Source organism: Octopus bimaculoides, chromosome 4 (assembly GCF_046866305.1).
Source record: "Octopus bimaculoides isolate indiv1 chromosome 4, ASM4686630v1, whole genome shotgun sequence".
In the NCBI taxonomy this organism is placed as follows: domain Eukaryota; kingdom Metazoa; phylum Mollusca; class Cephalopoda; order Octopoda; family Octopodidae; genus Octopus; species Octopus bimaculoides.
Window position 1 is genome coordinate 140,241,583 of NC_142931.1, and position 15,458 is coordinate 140,257,040.

Here is a 15,458-nt window from a genome sequence, read left to right on the forward strand (position 1 = left end):
CAGCAATATCTGAAATATACTTTCAAAAGTTCTATTAGGTTAGTTGTGTGTGCGTATGTGTGTATATATACACACACACACATTTTTATTTACAAATACTGCTGTACATACACACACACACATTTATATGCACACACATACACTCAATATATATAAATTGCATTCTCATCGGTGTACATATTCATATATACTTATGGCTGGATACATTGACACACATAATACATATTTTTCTCTCTCCCTCCCTCTTTCTCTCACCTTCTCTCTTTCTTACTACCTTCAACGTATATATTATTAGATAGAGAATAAATAAGCTGGTTGATTGAAGTAATCAATAAAGAATCCTTAACTATCCTCATTGACCTGATTAATGTTCTGACTTGTCCTTACTTTGCTGGAGTTCTTGACACATTGCTAAATAGCCATCTACCAAAACTACAGACAGCTATGACTATATTAGGACACATTTTATTTAGCAGCTGGTTTTTATTCATTTTTCTTCAAAGGATTTGATATTAAAGCTATAGTCACTAAAATACACATGAATTTCCAAGTTACTTCAATAATCAACGACTGGATATGCCTTATCTGTTTTTTCTGACCTGCTCTGCTGTCAGGTATGTAAAGCAGTACTTACTTGTATACCTAGTATGAATACACTACACAAGTCCATTGGTAGATGATGTGCTCTTGACTTTTTAACTGCCTAGACATTATTTTATCCTTCACTTGGTCATTACAACTGTAAGAACTGGTAAGAACTCGATCAATGCATTCTCTTATATTCACTGTTATTACACATCATGTTTAATTGATTCACATATCTTTCATTATAATGCACACAGAAAGGCGACAAGCTGACAGAATCGTTAGCACGCCGGGCGAAATGCTTAGCAGTATTTTTGTCTGTCTTTATGTTCTGAGTTCAAATTCCTCCGAGGTCGACTTTGCCTTTCATCCTTTCAGGGGTCGATAAATTAAGTACCATTTGCGTACTGGGGTTGATCCAATTGATTGACCCCCTCCCCAGAGGTTTTACGCCTTGTGCCTAGAGTAGAAAAGATTATAATACACACAGAGGACAGTGGTAAGCTGGCTGCACCATTAACACATCAGATAAAATACTTAGCTTAGCAGCATTTCTTCTTCTTGCTTTATGTTCTGAGTTCGAATTCCACTGGGGTCAACTTTACTTTTCATCTTTTTCAGGGCTGATAAAATAAGTACCAGTTGAACACTGGAGTTGATGCAATTAACTCACCCTCACCTCCAAAATTTTAAGCCTTGTTTGTAGAGTAGAAAGAATTATGAGACACACAAGCTTGTCTCTGTATGCAGTTGTATTTTTGTACCCTAGAGTTATAATAAATATTTTGGAGTCATCTTTCCTTTGTCTTTACGTTCTGTGTTCAAATTCTTTGCCTTTCATTCTTTTGTGTCAATAAATTAAGTACAACTTGTGTACTGGAGTCAACCTAATCGACTAGCCCTTTCCCCAATAATTTCGGGCCTTGTGCCTTGAGTAGAAAAGAATATTTTGGCTTCATTGTATGCTATATTATGGAGAAAATTTTGTAGTTTTGTATTTGGTTTGCAAGGTTCTTGTTGTGAACTCAAATGGTGAAAGTGATTTTGCCTATCTTAGGAAGGTCAAGCAGACAGACTTGAAGCAGACCTGCAGTAGTGGAGAGAAAGTCATTGATGAAGTCATGCATAGTGACAAACAGACTTTGAGAAATGTAGTCGATTGATTGATTGACTAAATGATTGATCCAACAATTGATTAATTAATTGATTAAATGTTAACTAATGTGTATCTTTGTTAGTATTGAAAACTTGTCTAGCTTTAATTACTGAGATCTATACTTCAACTGTCATGGTCAAAAGACTTTTCTGCTCCATCCCCTTGCTGGTAAAAGTCTATGAGGCTTTGCCATCCAATAAAGTACATAACTGTAATAAAACAGACTTTGCTCCCTCTCTTTAATGTCTCATCTATGTTACTTTGTCAATCATTATACTTTATCTGTTTGTATTAATTATTCTATACGTATAAGACAGTGAACTGGCAGAATTGTTGGCACATCAGACATGATTCTGAGCCCAAATTCCACCAAGGCTCAACTTTGCCTTCCATCCTTTCAGAATCAATAAAGCCCTGGGGTGGATGTCATCAACTTTTCTTTTAACTTGGAATTGCTGGCCTTGTGCCAAAGTTTGAAAAGTTTAATTATTCTATATTTGTAGTAAAGATTGTTTGCCAACATAACATGGCAGTCCTGGTTTAGGACTAATGTTGCTGTAATTTAACCCCAGGAGACATCGTCTCCAGCTGGCTATACAACACGATCTGTGTCCTTATATTTTCGAACAGGGGAATCTAGCACCTCTACTCAGCTCAAAACAATATCTGTGTATTGCGATTCCCTTGTTCGAAAATATATGGACATGGATCATGTCGTATAGTCAGATGGAGACGATGTCTCCTGGGGCTAAATTACAGCAACATTAGTCCTAAACCAGTTATGTTGGCAAACAATATTTACTACAAAGTACTGTTGCTGAATATCTCATGTTGTGAGATTTAAAAATAGTAATTTTCTATTCTATATTTATTGTTCTGCTTGGTTAAAGTAATTTGAATTCTTGAATTTATTTATTTACATTTCTTTATTTTGATATTTTATAAGGTCAGCTACTAACATGGTCTGCAGTATTCATATTTCTTTGGCATAGCTCTTACCCAGTTCTTACCCCAGTTTTCTAATCAGGATTCTATTCTAGTATTTCAATAATTCTGTTTCTCCTGATTTTAAAGTATCCCTCTGCCTAGAAATGGCCTAAATGGTTTAGCACTTTCTTTTCCTATACCAAAATGCTGATAAAGCAAATGTTGAAAAACAACAATCAGTCTGCCTTTGTACCATTTTATCCCTAAATATTTTAGATCTCAGAAATCAAAACCTGTCTAGCCTTGATCTATTTCTCAATGGAACAATTAATTACTTTTGAATCCTAGACATATTCTTTTGCAAAAGATGGCCTACCAGATGCAAAAATGTCTTTAAATTGCTTAAACATTAATTGTAGTAAATAACTTCAAGACAGTGTAATTAAAGTGAAAAGCTGGAAAATTAAAATTCTCAAAAATGTATTTTTTCCATATATTTATATGACTCTGTGCATGTGTGTACATGTTTGTGTGTGTATGTGCATGTGTATATGTGTGTGTGTGTTCATGTGTATACGTGTGTGTATATATATATGTGTATGTGTATATGTTTGTGTGTGGATATGTGTATGTGTGTGTATATAAGTGTACATGTTTGTGTGCATATGTGTGTGTGTGTGTGTGTATGTGTACATGTTTGTGGGTGTATGTGTGTGTGTATGTGTACGTGTTTGTGTGTGTATGTGTGTGTGTATACTGAAATAAACATTTTTGTTTGGAACAAATATGATCTTATTTGTTTCTTTATAAAAATTAAACATACATATTTTCAATAGTCTGAAAGAAAAAAATTACAATTTCTTATTTAATTACTATTTTTTTTTTAATTCACCCTCTAAATTGCTATTTTCTAACACCTTGTGTCATTGTATTGCCGTAAGTAACACTCAACGATACAAAAAAAGATAAAGAGTGGCATATGCACATACACGTGCTTACAAATGCACACACACATGCACACGCAAACACACACACATACACACACGCACAGGTGAATTGCTAATAAGATTTTGGAAGTTTTTTTGATTCATTTGGTTTTACTTTTGAAAAGCTGCACATGTTGTTTTATGCAACCAGATACTTTTCATTCAATTACAACTTTTTCCAGCAACAGCTGTTGCCCATGGGGTCGTTTTTGGCTTTTTTTTTTCCAGAGTTTAAAATCGTTTTGTTGTTTGAAACTTGACAGTTTCTGTTTTTGTTGTTGATGTTGTTGTTTGAATAGATGGTATAGGAGATGCATATGGGTATGGATGTTTGGTTAGAAGTTTTCTTCCATGGTCACATGGTTTCAGGTTCAGTCCCACTGTGTGGCATCTTGGGCCAGTGTCTTTTACTATAGCCCCAGGCTGACCAAAGTTTGTGTGTGGATTTGATAGATGGAAACTGAAAGAAGCCTATCATGTATATTTTATGTGTGTGTGTGTGTGTATATGTATATATGATTGTGTGTGTGTGTATGTATATATGATTGTGTGTGTGTGTGTATGTATATATGATTGTGTGTGTGTGTGTATGTATATATGATTGTGTGTGTGTGTGTATGTCTATATGATTGTGTGTGTGTGTGTATGTATATATGATTGTGTGTGTGTGTATGTATATATGATTGTGTGTGTGTGTGTATGTATATATGATTGTGTGTGTGTGTGTATGTATATATGATTGTGTGTGTGTGTATGTATATATGATTGTGTGTGTGTGTGTGTATGTATATATGATTGTGTGTGTGTGTGTGTATGTATATATGATTGTGTGTGTGTGTGTGTATGTATATATGATTGTGTGTGTGTGTGTGTATGTATATATGATTATGCATGTGTGTGTGTATATGTATATATGATTATGCGTGTGTGTATGTGTGTGTGTGTCTTTATGTTCTGTTTGTCTCTCACTACACCTTGACAACCGGTGCTGGTTTGTTTACATTCCTGTAACTCAGTAGTTTGGCAAAAGAGACTCATAGAATAGATAAGAGATTTAAATAAGTACTGGGGGTCAATGTTCAGCTAAAATCCCTTCATAGTGGTGCCCCAGCATGGCCGCAATCCAATGATTGAAACAAGTAAATGATAAAAGATAATTTCTTACAGTGTTGGTCTAAACCGGTTAAAGCAACTTGGTAACAAACACAATGAAGAACATTGGTCCAGTTGTTATTATTATCATTATTATTATTATTATTCAGGTCACTACTTGGAATTAACCATAATGCCATATGCCCATGGGCATATGGCGTAGTGGTTAAGAGTGCAGGCTACTAATCCCAAGATTCCGAGTTCAATTCCAGGCCGTGAACTGAATAATGATGATAATAATTATATTAGTATTAGTTCAGTTGTGAAATAAATCAACTTACTAAATTTATTCAGTCAGTCTTCCTTAATCAAGTGGCTTAATAATTAAATGAAGAGACGGTTAATTGTGAAAAGCCCATGTGGATGTTTTATAGGAAGAGGCAGTTAGTTGGTAAAATATTTGCATTTAAACGAAAAAAAAAAACAATTCTGTGAATTTGTCAAGCTTCTCAGTTTGTATGCGGTGTTAGTAACAAAATGAAAACAGCATTGTTCACAAAAGCAAAAATAAAATAACCTTGAAAAGAAAAAATATTTTTAAAACTATTTACACAGAAATTACTAAATTCTGAATTTATTATTCTGTTTTTAGTTCAATGCTTTTTTTTTTTGTTTTGTTTTAAAACAAAATATCTAATTAGAGTTAATTAGTAAATAAGTAAAGTGCATTGCTGAAGGATGTAGTGTTTATTAAATCTTATTAAATCCCTTAGCATTTAAACCAGTCATATCCAGCCAAAATATTATTTCTGTTTAATGTTCAATCCTGCCAGATCTGGCCTCTCACATCAATCCTACTATATAATTCTAAAACTTAAAAGTTATATCATTAAGTTCATTAAGTTCTCGAAGCTACAAGGTAATGCATGATTAATTCAAAACAAATTGAATAAATAAACATTACATTTGACAGATTAATCTGAAGAATTAAGGGCTAAAGATCATGGGACAATGATCCTGTCTCATAATCTGATTTCAATATCACATAAGAAATCACTTTTTGAAGGCACCCAAATGAGTCGATATACATTTTTGTCTTTTAGAATGGGCAAACAGCTAAGTTAGCTTGGCTGAGATTTTAACTCTGGAAACATAAACCTTAAGCACATCACTTCACCATATTCACCATCAATATTATAAACATTATCAATGGTGCCATCACTATTATTGCCTTCATTATCGTCATCATCCTATCATCATTATTTCTGTTGCTTAACCCTCGTCTTATGGTGGTGGTGGTGGTGGTGGTGGTGGTAGTGGTGGTGGCAGCAGTTGTTGAGACAAAGTAATGAAGTATTTTTTTTTACATTTTTTTTACATTTTTTTTTTTTACAAAATTTAGTCGATATCTTACTGTAATGAAACAGCAAAAATTGAGATACAGTTATCAGAAAACCTTTCAATATATATATATATATATATATATAGATAGATAGATATATTTATATGGAACAAAAATAGATAAATAAATAAAAGCCAAAAAAGTAAAAGTTGTCAAATTGATAATCAGGTAACCAGATTACAAAAAAAAATGAGGTGAAAAAAGGGTCTTGCTGAGAGGAAGGACTGTTCTTACTTAAAATATCCAGAATCTATAATTTTACTGTTACTTTCTCTTCACTGCTACTCTAATAAAAACATAAAAAAAAAGATGTTTTCTGGAAGAGGGGAGATTGCTGTTTAGAGGTCATTGAGTACAGTTGATTTTGTTTTGTTTTTTTTTTCTATACTTTAACTGTCCCCTCTCTCCTTTGGTTGTTTTTTTTGGGGTTATTTAGCTACACTGTTTCTTCATCATCATCATTGCTGTCATTGACATGGTCCCTTCTGCTAATACACATACATTACTGTGTATGCACAGCTACCCTCTGGAGTTTGGACTCTGTAACCCCTACAATCTATTTCTCAGCCTATCAGTACAATCTGTTTTATAGAATTATAAGAAAGCAAATACCTACTTATAGTTAGTTGTAGTATGACACTGCACAAACATGGCTATTACTTCTTGCACCAAATTAAAAATATTATTATTATTATTATTAAAAATCATTTTGAAATTAATTCTATCATCTTAAGACTTGCACTGACCACTGTTTACATTTATAATTCCTTTAAGCTATACAAGACTGATAATAAAATAGGGATAGTTTAATTTTATTTTTTATTAATTTGTTTATTAAATCATTTATTAATTCAAATTACTTTTTAATTATTGAAATAGGTAAGTCCATAGTTAAGAAATAGTTCAGTTAATATACAGGAAACAGTTAATAGTCTTCTGTTTATATGCTCGAGCAACTTGTAATGCACAAGCATGACTACTACTGCTTGATTCAAAGGAAAAAAACGGAAAAAAATATATCAGTAATTTCAGAGGAAGGAAAACCATTTTAAAATTAATTTTTGTCACCCTAGAGCAGGCCTGGTCAACTCAAATACCTTTGTGGGCCACTTTAATTACACAGAAAGTTTTTTGAGGGCTGCTTGTGTACTGACAAGATTGAAAGCATTTTGATTTCTCGTGCTATTATTACAATAAGGATTGAAGGATCGTTGGTTCAACATGAAATATTAACGTTTTAACTCTTAAGACACTTGGCAAAGCCAGAAAAATACGAATAAAAAAATTTGGCAGTTAATGAGTTAATCAAATTCAGAATCAAGTTGTTAGCATGGTAAGTCCTCTTCTTTCTACTAAGTTGGTGTCTTTGGCTCATCATCAAAAGACACCTTTCCTTGTGTCTTTTCTTTAAGTGTTTCCAAGGCTATTTATTGCTCTGATGAACTTTATGGTCTCGTACCTTCTGCCAAGAACCTTCTGAGGTGCATCGTTTTTTTTTTTTGTTTCTTTTTTTAGTTTCTTGTTATTCATAAGTCATTAGTTTCTATTAGTTCCTACTAGTTTCTATTAGTTCCTAAGCATTGAACTTTCCATCATTGTCTTCTTTTCCTCTGATCTATAATATATTTAGTCCTTTAATCTCTTTGTCAATTGACATCTTTTGAATTTATGGTCCCTTACACTACAGTAACCTTGAAAAAAAGTGGAAGGATACATTAGATAATGTAGTCTTAGATACCCTTATACAGACAGGGTGATCACAGCAAGAATGCTTTTGATTGCAGGTCTACTTGATCAACTCTGACCTTGGACTAAGTAGCAAAAATTGTAAATAAATATGGAGAAAAAGTGAGTTATATGAGATACACAAACATACACCCATATATGGTTATGAGCACAAGAGCAGGAATATTATTCACCGTGTGAATAAAGTTACTTAATGTATATGCTTAGTAAAAGCTTTGTATTTCAAATATTTAATATATTGTTTAAACCCAATAAATTAAACAGTTTTGTACAAAAAGTGTTTTTACTCATTATAAGAGCAGTACTGTTTTTTTTTTTTTAATTTCTCTTATTTGATCTGTAATTTAATGCTTGAGATAATGTTAAACAAGTGAATAGATGTTTAGATTCAAGCTTTCTTTATTTCTAACAATGTGTAGGAAGAGCGTTGCTTTGTTTTAATAGAGCAATAAAAATGCTAATGAATTGTTGGAGCTGTTGCACGTAGGCAGGTCTAATTAGTTTAATGATTAAGTGGAGTGGGTATACTCAATTGTAACTAAAATTGTGATATAGTATTTGAGTTATGGCAATAATTACTTGCTTTCTAGACCAATAGGTAAGTTCAATTGACTTGTTATATGAACAAAATATGAAATATGCAGTTGAGTTCAATACAGTCTTCAAATAAAAGTGTTTCTGGTTGGTGACTCTACAACATTAACTGCTCTTAAGTCATCATTGTCATCTTGCCATTCTCTTTTGCATGGATAAGACAAATCTTTGAGGCAATTTTTATAGCCAGATACTCTTCCTGCTGCCAACCTCCACTTGTTTTTCAAGAAAGGTAATATCACCCCTAGTCCTTCAAATATAGTTAGTTATTCTATCAATACCAAGCACACAATAGTTTTACTGCTGTGAAACCAGGACTTTTACACTTGAAGAATTTAGATATTAGTCTGGAACCTGACAGTGTCTATAGCCCAGAGCTTGGATTCAGTGTTGCATTAGGAATATCCTATTGTATATCTAATTCTTTTTTTCTACTCATTACAAAGATCCTAAATAATTTTTAGTCATAGGAAGTCATTTATAGCTCCATTTCATCCTTATTTGAAGTCATCAGCATGACAATAACCCTAGATGTTTACACCAAATCAAACATTTAACAAAGCCAGACAGTTTAGAAGTTATTCAAGGAATGTTTTTTTCTTTTTCTCTTCTTTTTTCTTTTTTACATTTTCTTTTCTTTTTTCTTTTTTACATTTTCTTTTCTTTTTTCTTTTTTTCTACAGAAAAATAACACCTATAATTTTTGCAGTTAAAATCTCTTTCTGTAAATATTAAAAGCTAACGAGCTAACTTTATTTCATTTTCCTATAATTTCAGCCCTTCGCCCGAAATTAAACATGCAAATCACACCAATCGTACCAATTTGAAGCAGCAGCTTATGAAACAACAAGTTGCTGAACAAGAACGTAAAGAATCCTTTTCTCCAGAATCTATGAAAATATACATTGACCCATCAGATTCGATTAATGTTCCCGAGCCCAAAAATGTCGGCAAAGAAGTACCTCCGCAAGTTCTTCAGGTATGATTCATATTTTTTTCCTCCCAAATATCAATGTTGTTTCTATTTGCTTTCAGCAACAAAGGCAGCAAAAGATGGATGAATTACAATGAAGAGCATGTAACTGCAATAATAGCTAAGAAAGAATGTGCAGATTAAATGCTAGAATCAAATTCGACCCTTCATTGGACTCTAAACTCTGCTTGCGAAGACTTGTTGGGGCAAGTGAAATCGAAATTGAAATCGTAATAGAACCATATTCGTTGACTGGCAGCTGTGCCAATGGAGCACTAACAGCACCGTCCGAACGTGGTCATTGCCAGAGCAGCTGTCTGGCTTCCATGCCATTGGCACGTAAATAGCACCATTTGAGCATAATCGTTCCAAGCGTCGCCTTACTGGCTCCTGTGCAGGTGGCGCGTAAAAAAGCACTATTTGAGTGTGGCTGTTGCCAGTACCGCTGGACTGGCCCTCGTGTCGGTGGCACATAAAAAACACCCACTACACTCTTGGAGTGGTTGGCGTTAGGAAGGGCATCCAGCTGTAGAAACTCTGCCAGATCAGATTGGAGTCTGGTGTAGCCATCTGGTTCACCAGTCCCCAGTCAAATCGTCCAACCCATGCTACCATGGAAAGCGGATGTTAAATGATGATACCGGGGTTAATGTAATTGACTTACTCAGCTCGGTGCAAATTTACTGCCAGCCTTTTATTGGGATTTCAGGTAGAAAATATAATTTTCTTTCCCCACATCCTCTTTCATTCTTACTCACTCTCTCATTCTCTTTCGTCATGTGTGTGTGTGTGTATATATACATACATACATATATATATACACGCACACATGTATATATATGTATATATGTTTGCTTATATACATGCATGTATATATATATATATATATATATATATATATATATATATATATATATATATATATATATATATGCTTGTATATAAGTATGTATATATATATGTGCTTGTATGTAGATATATATATATATATATATATATGCTTGTATATATGTATACACATGTATGTATATGTATGTATATATATATTTGTATATATGTATATAAATATGTATATATATATATATAGTTAAAAAAAACAATAACAAAGAAACAAGAAAAAAAACAAAGTGAGGACGTGATATGGATAGTATTATTGGACGCTCAGGAAGGAAAGAGAGAGTGTATGACGTTTCGGGCGTAGCCCTTCGTCAGAAAGATGGAAAGTTCGGAGAATGGAAGAACGGAGAAAGAGGAAAATGGTACCGATGCCCACGAGGTTACATTATGAAAAGACCGGAAGAGGAGGTGGTGGGGGAAAAGTTCTTTCTAAGATAGGAGAGTGAAAAAGGGAGATGAATATCTGTGCGTGTGCGAAAGTCTGCGAGTGTGTGTGTGATAACAGAACGTGTGTGTGCGTATGTATGTGTGTGTGTGTGCATGGTTTGGTGGTTTATCTGTTAGTGTGTTTGTGTGTGTGTGTGTGTGTGTGTGTGTGTGTATGTATGACGTAGTGAAAGAAATTAGTAGCAGGACTGGTTAGTGGACGCTATAGACAGTGTAGGTAGGTCAACAGGTGGTTATTTGAGTGTGTGTGTGTTCGTGTTTGTGTGGGGTTGTAGGTGTTAGGTACGTGTACGTGTGTGTGTGTATTTTGTATGTGCGCGTGTGTGTATGTGTATGTTTTCTGTGCGTGCGTGCGTGTGTGTTTGTGTGTATGTGTATGTTGTGTGTATGTGCGTTGCTGTGTACGTGTGTGTGCGTACGTTTGCTATTGTATATGCGTGTGTTGTTTATGCCCATGTGTGTGTGATTGTATGCGTGTCTGTGTGAGTGTGTAGTGTTGGTGAGAAGTGTGTGTGTGTATGTGGATGTGCGTGTGTGTGTGGGATTGTGAGTGTTAGGTACGTGTGTGTGTGTTTATGTGTGTTTCCGTGTGCGCGTGTGTGTATATTTTTTGTGCGTGCGTGTATGTGTATATTGTGTATGTTTTTGTGCGTGCGTGTGTGTTATGTATGTGAGTGAGTATTGTGTATGTGAGAGGTGTGTGTGTATGTGTGCATGTGTGTGTATGTGTGTTGTGTGTGTATGTGTGTGTGTGTGGTTTTATGTATGTGAGGGGTGTGTATGTGTGTGTTTATGTGTGTGCGTGCATATGTGTGCCAGGTATGTGTGTTATTTTGTGTGTGCACTCCTGTGTGTATGTGTGTGCATGTGTATGTAGGCGTGCGCGTATATATGTGTGTGTGTATATATGTGCGTTCGATATATATGCTTATATATACATATATGTATATATGTATAGCTACATACATATGTTTACATAAATCAATTTTTCCATTTCAAAAGTTTCTATTTTCAACACCCATCTATTAACTACAAAAAGATGACTTCTAAAAAAATCTCACCACATGGTCAATTTAGATGGCTAATGGACCGCAAAATATATTTTAAGGTTCAATAACTTCTTGAATTTAACAACACCAACTCACAACTAGTATAATTCAAATTGAAACAAAGTCAACTAACATATGATCAGCTACAGACAGATGTTGACTATCAACAAATGGGACACAACAATCACATTGATTTGCTTCTAAATAACCTAATGCCATTATCTTTTATTTTTGTCTTTCTAGTTATCTATAATCTTTGTTTGTTCATATATTTCCTAATGTTTCTATCTGTGTCTTTCTGTCTGTTTGTCTGTCTGTCTGCCTCTGTCTACCAGCCTTTCCTTCTGTCTGTCTTTCTGTCTATCTGTCTATGTATGTATGTATGTATCTATCTATCTATCTCTATCTATCTATCTATCTATCTATCTATCTATCTATCTATCTATTTATTTATCTGTCTATCTATCTATTTATTTATCTGTCTATCTATCTATTTATTTATCTGTCTATCTATCTATTTATTTATCTGTCTATCTATCTATTTATTTATCTGTCTATCTATCTATCTATTTATTTATCTGTCTATCTATCTATTTATTTATCTGTCTATCTATCTATTTATTTGTCTATCTATCTATTTATTTATCTGTCTATCTATCTATTTATTTATCTGTCTGACAGGTACCGACTCGATTACCCGAATGCGCCAATGTGGACATGGACAAACCGCATCGGGTCGTCGAGATCGTATCTAGATAGAATACTGTGTAGGAGAGTAGATAGAGATAGCATAGGGTGTCCACAATTTCACATAGTCAGCTACACGGATCACAAACTTGTGACGTGTACGCTAGACTTAGATAAGACACATAGGCAGGGCTCTGGTTACTGGAAACTAAACGCGTCTTTCCCGTCGAGACATGTTTTCAGAGACCGGATTAGCACGTTAGTAAAGAGGGCTTTGACAGGAGCCATCATCAATAACAAATGGTGGTTTGCCCTCAAGAGAGCAATAAAAGCAGAAGCGGTTAGGTATAGCAAAGCACTAGCCATAGACAGAAACAGAGTAGAGGGTGAACTAGTTAAGAAGCTAGAAGAGGCAATTAGAAGTGGCATCGCATCCTACGTTTTGGCGGCGAGGTTGGCCCTTGACCAACACTTCAACGCCAAACACGAAGGGTGCGTTGTCAGGGCTAGGATGCGTGCTCTAAGAAACGAAGGTGTTGGAGCCGCACGAGAGGCCCGGGTGGCAGAGGCGCAACAGGGCAACAAAGCCACCATTCGGTCTCTGGTGGACGAACAGGGGCGCGAACTGCTCGAGCCAAGCAAAATGTGTGAGGCCTTTCAGCGGCACTTTGCTCGACTGTTTGGGACGAATGGCGAGCGAGAACGCAGGGTGGACTTCAGTGCCTACCTGCACAGCCTGCCACGACTCTCGGCAAGAGAGGCGGAGTGCTGCGAAGGTGCCATCACGGCGGCGGAAGTGAGGGACGCGATGGCGGGATGCTCGAGGGACAAATCTCCGGGTTTGGATGGTCTGCCCTACGAGCTTTACAACTGTAAGCCAGACTTGTTTGGAGACGTCTTGGTGGCGGTGTACTGCAACTGGCAGCAAAACGGGAGCATTCCCGGTTTTGTGAGTCGAGGAGCCGTAACGCTGCTGAAGAAAGATCCAAACAAGGGGGACGTCATAGATAACTTTAGGCCCATCACTCTGCTCAATGCAGACTTGAAAATTTTGGCCAAGGTGTTAGCCAAGCGGTTGGCGCTTGTCATCGAGAAACTGATCGGCAAGGCGCAAACGTGCGCGGTGCCGGGCAGGAGCATCCATGACAACCTCCATCTGATGCGCTACATCATAGAGAGGGTAGTTAAGGAACCTGGCATGGGTGGGGCCCTGATCAATTTAGATCAATCGAAAGCTTTCGATAGGGTAGACCATCAATACTTGGAGGCTGTCCTCATAGCAGCCGGCTTCGGTCCCATTTTCCGCGGCTGGATGGCTGCCTTGTACAGAGGCATCCGTTCGGTAGTTCGTGTCAATGGGCATCTATCAAGACCCTTCGACATTGCACGTTCGGTCCGTCAGGGATGCCCCCTCTCGTCGCTTCTGTACGTGTTGACTCTCGAGCCACTACTGCGGAAGCTGGCGACGCTGAGGGGCATCCCGCGAGAGTTGGGATGCGTGACGAGCGTGTCGGCATACGCGGACGACGTCACCGTCATAGTGTCTAGCCAAAAGCACATCGAGCTTGTCGGCGAGACACTGAGAGACTACGAAGCGGTAACGGGAGCGAAAATCAACCGGGATAAGTCAGTGGGCTTGCGGCTCGGCACCTGGAGAAGCAACCCCATGCCGTCAAGTAGCGCCTCCGTCGTGGGACGTTGGACTGACGGTCCGGTTGAGATGCTCGGGCTCTGGTTTGGTCCAGACCTCCAAACGGAGAAGAACTGGGACGAGATAACGAGAAGGGTGGCCACTCTAGCCCGGCAATGGGCCGAGAGGAAGCTTTCCCTGAAAGGTCGGGCGGAGGTGGCGAACACGTACATCGCGTCCGTCATCTACTACCGCCTGACCGTCGTTCCTTGTCCCGACCCTACCATCACCAAACTGGAGCGCATCCTCTTCCGCTTCTTGTGGAAAGGAAGCGTTCCGATGGTTAGGCGATCCGTTTGCTGCCAACACCCGTTAAAAGGAGGACTGGGCATGCCGTGGTTGATGATGCGCAGACACGAGCTGAGACTGCGACATCTCCGGCTCTACGTAGACAGCGGTGAACAGGTGTGGTCACCGTTTGTGCGGCGCGCTTTCCCGCAGCTCGTCTCCATGACCGAACTGCAGTCATGGATCAAGAAGAGGCCGAGGAAGGGCGAATGGTACCGCGAGTGTCGCGCTGCTCTTCGGCAACTCCAACAACCCGGGTCAACCTTGAGCGACTGCATCACAACTAACGCATTCTATAGTGGATTAGTGGAGGGAAGGTACGACGACGATCTCGGGGCGAACCTGGGCGTCGACGAGGAATACCTGACCCGCCTGTTTAAGACGACCTTCGGGCCGGGACCTATGGACAACTTCCAGAGATCCCTGGCCTGGCAGTGCTATCGAGAAGCACTACCCGTTCGGGATAAGCTCTACAGGCATGGCTCGAGAAACACAGGGCCGACCTGTCCGAGATGCCGGCAGAGCGACGAAACCGTTCTGCACGCACTCGTACAGTGTCCCACCATTTCCGAGCTGTGGGCTTACGTTGAACAACTGCTATCGCGTGTGGGACGAGTCGGTCTATCAGCCGAGTCTATCGTGAATATTGTCGCGCCTCCTTCCTTTAAACGGGAAGGAAGAGCTATTTTCATCGTACTTGTGGCTATGGCGAAAGAATGTGTATGGTGGACGCGTCTGAAAGGTCTAGAGACAAAGACTTTCCTCTCTGGGCAATCTCTCATCAACTTCTTCAAGTATCACCTGAAGAGGAAGTTGAGAGTAGAAAGGGAAGTCTTGTCTAGTGAATGCTTCAAAAAAAGATGGGTGAATGTAGCAAGGATGGCACGTGTGAACGACGGAGCCATCTTGAGCATAACCCTATGAACAAGAAAAAAAAAA

General features: G+C 37.7%; 1 protein-coding gene across 2 annotated transcripts in view; it reads left to right on the forward strand.

Moving 5' to 3' along the window:
* Positions 1-15,458, forward strand: part of LOC106872781 (microphthalmia-associated transcription factor) — a 97,566-nt gene that overhangs the window by 26,727 nt on the left and 55,381 nt on the right. For both annotated transcript variants that reach the window (XM_052967524.2, XM_052967522.2), the window contains exon 2: positions 9,266-9,467. In XM_052967524.2, the coding sequence (XP_052823484.1) occupies positions 9,266-9,467 (202 nt within the window). The remainder of the gene's footprint in view (positions 1-9,265; positions 9,468-15,458) is intronic.